Raw genomic sequence first — 8,748 nt, 5'->3', positions numbered from 1 at the left:
TTATAATTATTTGTTTTGGTTTGTTTTCTCATCAGTGTTTGCTCTTTCCGGTGCATAGTTCATTCAATCCTTGCTGCACTATTGATAATATTAGTGTTAAATAAAAGTATTAATATTGCACGCTGTTGTATTTTATTTATATCTATTTTTTTACCAACAGATAAACTCAATATACATTCTCCCAAACTGGTTCATGAACCTAGTTAAAACTATAAGTTTATATTTTTTATTTTATGTTTAATTTGGTCGTCATGATGAATCCATTCATCTATAACTAGCCGTCCAAGACATGGAAATTTGGAAATGTCTTTGTTATTTATTCCTCCTTATGGTATAAAACAAAGAAGGTTTAAAAGAAATAAATATATGGGTGGAAATTGTTGTGAATGAAAAGGCAAGTTAGAACTAGAAGTATCAGACACAATGGGCAAAGGGTACCCCAAATCCAAAAGTTGTAGTAGTTTAGGGTTAGTCTTTTCTTACAGTCCCGTCAAGGTAATTGTTCAGATGTGCCGTGAAAATTCTCGACAAAGGGACAACAGAGTCAGAGGGCCAGCTTCCACAATGAGACACACTTTGGCTATGAATCTAACCTCAACTTTTCCTTTTTATTATTATCCCTTCCTTCTCCCGTGGCAGGCCTTGATCCAATAGAACGGTGCCTCTCTTTTTGTCCCTCAAGCTTTTCCCTTTCGAGAAACGCGTGCCAATTTCTGATAACGTCATCTCATCAACCCTTTATACTACACTATACATTCTCTTTCTTTATTAGACTATTAGTTTCACTTTCACTCTTATAATTAATTATATTTCTACAGTACTTTTTTTAAAAATCTTTTTACCTTATCTTTTTTACATCATTTATCACACTTCTTTTTCTATTTCTCTTCTTTCCCCCACTTCCTACAACTACAATACTACTCCTGCACCTATATTATCTATAACCTAATAATATATATCATTAACATTTTTTTCTACATCATATCACTTATTATTTTATATTTTTTTTTATCTCTTCTCCTTTCTCTTGATTTAGATGAGCTCTAGTATACAAGGGCTTATAATAAAAGGATAGAATTTAAACTCCCTCTTCCTTTATATATACCATGAAAAAGGTATATAATAAGGATAGTGCAAAAATGTAAGTCTATAATATCATTACTGAAAAGTTCAGTGTTTTTTCATAAAATAAAAAGTAATCTTTAAACAAAACATATCAAAGGTACATAATTTTTTAACCCTAGCTTATCATGTTTATTTATTTACAAATTTATAATATGTTCCGATTATTAATTCACGAATATGCATAATTATGAATGGTAACGTGGATAGGGAAACCCCGTTTCTTGATGAATGATTCCCGCCATTCACCAACACAAGACAGCATGATTAGCACAAGCCTCTAGCTGTCCGTTTTCTCGCAGACCCTCTTCACAAACAGAGGTCTAATAAACTCCTCCTCATGGTTTTCATCAAAACCTAACTCTCATGATTTGGTTCTTTCCTTTCTCCGTAGTAGAAAAAAAAATCATTATTGTTTCTCAAATTATGGGTTTTGTTTATAATTAAACACGCGCTTATGTATTTTTATTTCCCTTTTCAATTCAATTCCCTTTGATGAGTACTGCTATCCACCAAATGAGATGATGGTTATCTCTGATAACACTTGTCACCTTTTCACCAAGAGGACAACTCCTATTATATATATTTTCTTTTGTTGGGCTTTGCCTTTTTAGCTTTTTGGTTACTGAAGTGTTATGTTATCTCTTGCATTGGTTTCTCTTCTTTCACCCTCTCTTTTCTCTCTCACATTATACATATTCATCATATATACACAGACCTTGCTAGATTTATTTCTCCATGCTTATAATTTATACATGATGGAGAAAGTCAAGGGTGGAAGGTATTAATGGTGGTGGTGAATTTGATGCAGTTCCAGTAATTGCTATATATGATGGAGTCATGTGTCCCACCGGGGTTTCGGTTCCACCCAACAGATGAAGAGCTTGTGGGTTACTATCTGAGGAAGAAAGTTGCTTCTCAGAAGATTGATCTTGACGTTATCAAAGAGATCGACCTATATCGTATTGAACCATGGGATCTACAAGGTACGCACACATAACTAAACATAAGATATATATTACGTATAGACTATAGTACTACAAAGTATATATGCATAAGATATATACTTCATGTTTACTTCAATTTATTCTAAAAGAAATAATCTTCTATTTGTATCGGCTAATTAGTAATCTTTTAAAATAAAAAAGAAACAATTACTACCATTTACAGCTTCTTCACTCCTTTCCGAATCAAATTAGGGTTTTTATTGTAAAATTGATCATATTGTTAAAGAAATATGGTCTAGCAAAGCTAGATCTTAGTTTATGGTTTTAATTTAATTTTGGAGAGATGGTTGTGAATGATTTGGGTTTGGCAGAGATATGCAGGATTGGGTACGAGGAGCAGAATGAGTGGTATTTCTTTAGCCACAAAGATAAGAAATATCCAACTGGGACAAGAACCAACAGAGCCACCATGGCAGGGTTTTGGAAGGCGACAGGAAGAGACAAATCGGTGTATGAAAGCATCAAACTTATTGGCATGAGAAAGACCCTCGTTTTCTACAAAGGAAGAGCCCCTAATGGACAAAAAACTGATTGGATCATGCACGAGTATAGGCTTGAAACCGTTGAGAATGGACCTCCACAGGTAATAAGCATCTCTATATATTTAACATACATTCATACATAGTGCACATATGCCATTAACATATACCCTTTTACGTATTGTGTGTCAATTGTTGCTTACTAAACTATATTAAATTATTAATTATTTGTGTGTTTGTGCGGTTGAATTTGAGATGTTAAGTTCACACTTGATGAGTGAGTTTAGATGGCCCCCAATTTAGTCAATTACACATAATTATCACATAGATTTCACTACCCTAACCAACCTTGTCCTATTTCACACACGCAAACAAGGATAGTTTTTGGAATTCGAGATCAATCACTATTTCTAACTTAGTTTAGTCTTAACCACTTCCAAAGGGTTTTTCCGATTATCAAGTAATTCCTTCATGTTAGTTTGGTCTCGTGTGTGCCTTTTGTTTCTGCATCAGTGCAGATTAAGCACTTGATTGGTTCCCCCGAAACTCATTTTATAATTTAATAGACCCTAACAACTTTTGCTTTCGTAGACCACTAAGTGAGTATTCTCTCACAAGGCACGTACAAGCTTTCTAGTTCTACCTATTTGCTACAGAACTTTTACCAACAAGAAGTCAAAGTCACTACTTTCAAAAGCGTATAATTGAACTTTTTTTCTTTTTCTTTTGTGCTGGACTTTTAATTCTTGCCATTTTTCTTGTGAAACGTACAAACCCATCTTCTTCGTTATTTACCCTTATATGGTAAAAGAAAAATTGTGGAAGAAAGGAAGAGAATTTCTACCTTGACTCTAGTCTAACATATTGATCAGCCTTGGGGTAACCGTGTCTACCCCAAATGTTTTGTCAAACTTTTAATTTAGAGTAGCTTAGATAAATATCCTAGGTTACTCCTAATAACTTTATTGGCTACCCTCAAATTCGTTTGCTTGTTAGTTTTTTTTATAACCTTGTTAATTATTTTTTATTATCAACATACAAAACATTGAGAAATTAAGAATTAACTTTAATATTTTCAGTTTTTATTTTTTTATTTTTCATTAATCTTATTGTTTGTTTGGCTACCCCAATGAATTTTTTCTCACCCCACCCCTACACCCTTCGTGTACGTAACAAGCAGCATCCAATATAGCCAATATTTTCTCAGAGGAAGAAAATATTACAGAGCTAAAATTCTTTCTCAAACAACTTGTAAGAATTTTCTGGTTATTATCGTTTTGAAGTCAAACCTGTAGGATCGATTCAAACCACGTGTCCTTTTTGCATGTCTCTTCTCGTCTTTTCGGTTGAAAACTGATACATCAGCTAGAAAAAACTAATGATTAAGAAATAAAATGTCACCACTTACAATCCTTTTTTTGGCTAATATATATGTCAATTTTAATTAAGAGGACAAAAGGGGAACAGATAAAGAATTTCATTATCAAACATGTCATAAGCCACAATAATACTTTTTTTTAATTATTTGACTAAACTGACTACTATTTCTCTCCAAAACAGACTGAAAATTTGCAAAAGCTAATAGGAAAAACACTCCTAAAAAGATAAACAGAAACTTTCCCTTTTTTCCCCTTTCAAAACACTTATAAGTTGACCTAGTCAAGTCAAACATAATACATTCCAAGAGAAAAGTGAAACCAATTAAGTCCACAAAAGTCTCATCTTAGCTTTACAACATGTAATCGAGTGTGTGTGTGTGTGCAGGAGGAAGGATGGGTGGTATGCAGAGCATTCAAGAAAAGAACAACAAACGGCCAAACAAAGACTATTGAACGATGGGATCGAAACTACTTATACGATGAACAAGCATGTGGTAGTGTCAGCAGCACTGTGGTGGACCATAATATTGACCTTATGGTAAGGCAACAACAACCTCAGAGGTTTTCAGCAGCTCAAAATTTCCTGTACAAGCAAGAAGAGATCATAGAAGAAGGTAATAATAATTTGAGCTTCATGCATGCAGAACAACATTTGGTGCAGCTTCCTCAGCTAGAAAGTCCTTCTTTGCCACTAGCAAAGAAGCAAAGCTCAGTAATGTCCCTAATATCAGAGAATATTATTAATAACGAAGATATTGATAATATTTCTCAAAAGGGTTTATCCCACAACACTGCAAAGAAAGTGACTACTGATTGGAGAGCTCTTGACAAGTTTGTGGCTTCTCAGTTGAGTCAAGAAGAGAGGCATGAATTCATAGGTGTGTCAAGCTTTGCAACTCATCACACTACTACTAGCTCGGACATGGCATTGTTGCTACTGCAGAATAATAGTAGGGAAAATGAAAGGAATTACAAGTTCAACCCGTTTTTGAATACAAGCTCAACATCAGACTGTGACATTGGGATATGCGTATTTGAAAAATGAAGGGTGTAGGATTAATTAATTTATTTGTTGCAATGGTAGTATTGTAGTAACTATATAAATGGTTTTATGGATGTTGAGACATGTGATCATATGTAATAATTTTAATTTGTAAAAATGTGTGGAGGAGTGAGAATTTATAATCTCTCTCTCTCTCTGCTCCACCAGCGTGAGACACGAGTGCGGTGTGTCAGTGTAAATTGAGATTCATGCACCTAATATGACTCCAGCACCTAAGTAGTTTAACATTTAAATTATCACAAAAACATAATATTGTGCTATATATGGCTTAATTAATAAGTCCTCTAGTGCCTAGCTACTGCACAAAATAGTGATATTCCATGCTCTTACAGAATGCTGTATTCAACTTTAGAGTATATCATGTGCCCTTTTCGTTAAGCATGCATGTTGGAACATTCCGCTGCTTAATGTCTTGATAGCTATTTGTGTTCTTGGGCTTTTCATGTTTAGAGGTCACTTGCATATGCTGAAAGGATGCGTCTACAAATATTTTTTGGAAGGCATTTGAATTCTGCAATTTTATTTGTATCATGCACTTTTTATTGTATTCTGAAATGCTGATTTTTAAATGTAAATTTATATTTCGGAATTTAACAGGAGGTACTGGATTTAATAGTGGAAGGACAAGAAACAAATGTCTTTTTCGAAACGAATGCAAATACCCCCATTAACCTAATTAACATGCTCTGATATTTTATGGACTTAAAGCAAATCAATATACAAGGAATTTTTATCTACAAATTTTATAAAATATAAATATATATTCCTGTGAAAAATTAGATATGTAATTGTATTAAAATGGTATATTTCTTACATACAAATATTTTCTCTATTTATAAAAGTTGGAGATTTGACATTAACCACTAATATCATCAATTAATTTATATAATTGAGGTGTAATTAAATCTTAGCTTATAAGTCAATATTGTAGAATTAAGTTAGACTTATTCACGTTCTAAGTAGTATCAATGTCTATTCTAGTAATTATTATTGGGTCTATTATGTCATGTGCTATCAAGCCATTATCCTATCATCAACAAATGTTTAGTCTTTCAAATTTTACACTCAATATGTGAGTTGAAAATGATAATTAATATTTTGATTCTATTAATAACTGTAATTTATAGGAACATAATTTCTGATTTAGAGGAAATAAAAATATCTTCTATTTATGTGTAATTAATCTATCTAAACATACGTTTGTCGTGTACTTTAATAGACGATTTTCATTAAATTGTATCTTTGTTTCTCCTATTTTAACCTATATCTAAGTCTTGATAAAGATATTACAAAAATTATGCCTCACCAAGGACCCACTACATGTCCCTAGTGGACTCTTTGCACTCACTCTTGATTGAAGATCTTTCTATGTCTCTAGATATTATCGTTGCAACATATCCTATCGTCACAACATGTTCCTTCCCTATGCATTCTCACTTTTGATTGTTTTAATCTCAACTCTCTCTCTCTTATTTTATCTTGCATATAAGGTATAAATATAAAATAAAACTAATATCTTATCTTATAAATATAAGGTCAAACTAATATGTTTAAAATTAGAAGACAAAAAAAATATCCCATCTTATCTAAACCATATATGTTTTCTATTTTTGTCAAATATTTTTTATGATAAATATCTATATTTATATTTTAGGGATGTTACAATTTTAATCCAATGTTGACTTTATATGACTAACATGGTTGGTAGGTAATTTTGTTCTTAATACATGTGGTTATAAGTTTGATACGAAAAAAATATATTAAGAAAGATCAATGTCTTAAATAAATTTCAGCACTTCAAAGAATTAGTCTTTTAACCTAAGGATACTCTGGTTAAAAAAAAAAAGCATTTACCTTATATGTAAATAATATGTGTTGCGGACATCTAAGGTTAAGCTCAATTAAAAAGGATCTAATAAGGTTTAGGTAATTTAGACTTTATTGTATCTAATAGGGTATGAGCATTTAATGTGTAGAGATTCTATCTCTATGATGGATTAAGATAAAAATACTTAAAAGATAATCCTAGGATCATCTATTAAATAGGTTATGATCCTCACGTAACACGTATGCTTATAGCATTCTCATCTTTTTTGACATCCTATTACCAGAGACATGAAAAAAGCTAAAGAGTTTTCTCAAGGAAATACATAACGATCTGAAAAACCAAATCACACAACTCTTGAGAGCATTTGGTGGCGCCATAAATTTAAGTAAGCTTCCATTTTATTTTTTAATGATTAACATGATAATTCTGTATTTATAGATGATGCTTTTAATATCATCTAAGAATCTATTTTGGTTCCAATAATTGGTATTCTAAGAAACTCAAATAAGTCACTTAAAATATAATCCACTAAATATAAATAGTTAATATAATTGTTATTAAAATATAAGCTCACATTAGATTATATATAGCTGATGATCAGACAAGCATAAAGGGGGAAAACAACCAAATGGATGTGGGGGAAAGGTTAAAAATAAGCTCAAGAACTGAAGTTGAAAAGTATTGCACCAATCACATTTAGAATGTATAAACAGAAATTGGGTGCATGAATTAGATTGATCGTTGTCATATCCTCAGCATGGAGTGTATGAACAAAATGGTGCATGAATTAGATTGATCATAGTCATGGTCAGCATGGGCATATCTCGGTGAGAGTTTTGGTGGGTCCGTGTGTTGTCTAGCATGCGCTGTGCACTATGGTTCCTGTTTCGCATGCTTTGTCTTATTGGTCACAAATTGCCCCTCCTAGTCCCATCCCATGCATAGGTTTTTCTTTCCCCTTGTTCAAAAGTTCATTTTCTTTACTATTAATCTCTCTTACACCAGCCCCTTTGTAATAAACCTTTTTTTTATAAGCAAGACACCCATTTACAAGTGTGCATATATATATATATATAAACCTTGTTTAATTTGAAGTCGTGTATATCAAAATACAGCTATACAACCTAGCCGATAACATATTTACACTACAGAAAATTTGACTTCTTTTCCTATTGTAAACCTTTTTGCCAAGTGATTCATTAACTGCAAAAACAATTTTCATTTCTTAAATAAATAAAAAGGTTAAGTGTAAGGATTATCTTCATAAACATATATATAGCTTTTAATTAACAAAAAACTAACTTTTAATAAGGATATTATAAGCTTATATTAATAGTATACTGTATCTTAATAACATTATATATATATATATATATATAAACATTCATGAAAACGTCAAATTGTTTTTTTTATATGCGCTGTTGATATATATACGTGTCCCCTTATGTCCACACGACCACACTCAATCGACGCTCCGCGAGTTCAGGCGATGTTTCTTGAAGAAGAGGATCATCAACGTGAGAGAAGAGTCGCGAGTTTGAGAACAGAGTTTTTGAAACTTTTAGGTGGAAGAGAGAATGAATGTCATAAAGGAAATACATAAATGTTTTGAAAGGTTTTTCGATCATAAATAGAATTTCAATTTCTGACATTTTAAAAGGAAATTGAAATTTCATATTTTTAGTTATTTAAAATTTTGTTTTAAAATTTCAAAAATTTAAATTCTTCATGAAAAAACACTCAAACAATGAATTTTAGATTACAAAAATTTAAATTCTCTGATAAATTACTTTCTTCCGTTAAAATTATCTATCCAAACGCACTCTTAGAGAAAAGATAAATGAGTCTTTTTATCTTTTAAAAGGTAGAA

The 8,748-nt window shown here is 31.8% G+C and overlaps 1 protein-coding gene across 1 annotated transcript; it reads left to right on the top strand.

The window, feature by feature from the left end:
* The first annotated feature begins 1,648 nt into the window (after window positions 1-1,648).
* NAC153 (NAC domain-containing protein 153) lies at window positions 1,649-5,113 on the top strand. The gene is made up of 3 exons (XM_003520220.5): window positions 1,649-2,108; window positions 2,441-2,712; window positions 4,373-5,113. The coding sequence occupies exons 1-3, from the start codon at window positions 1,952-1,954 to the stop codon at window positions 5,030-5,032; spliced, it is 1,089 nt and encodes a 362-aa protein (XP_003520268.1). The 5' UTR covers window positions 1,649-1,951; the 3' UTR covers window positions 5,033-5,113.
* The last annotated feature ends 3,635 nt before the right edge of the window (window positions 5,114-8,748 follow it).

The sequence above is a fragment of the Glycine max genome, chromosome 2, assembly GCF_000004515.6.
Source record: "Glycine max cultivar Williams 82 chromosome 2, Glycine_max_v4.0, whole genome shotgun sequence".
NCBI classification, from domain to species: domain Eukaryota; kingdom Viridiplantae; phylum Streptophyta; class Magnoliopsida; order Fabales; family Fabaceae; genus Glycine; species Glycine max.
The sequence above is the reverse complement of the archived record's forward strand: the minus strand, read 5'-3'. Positions and strand labels throughout refer to the sequence as shown.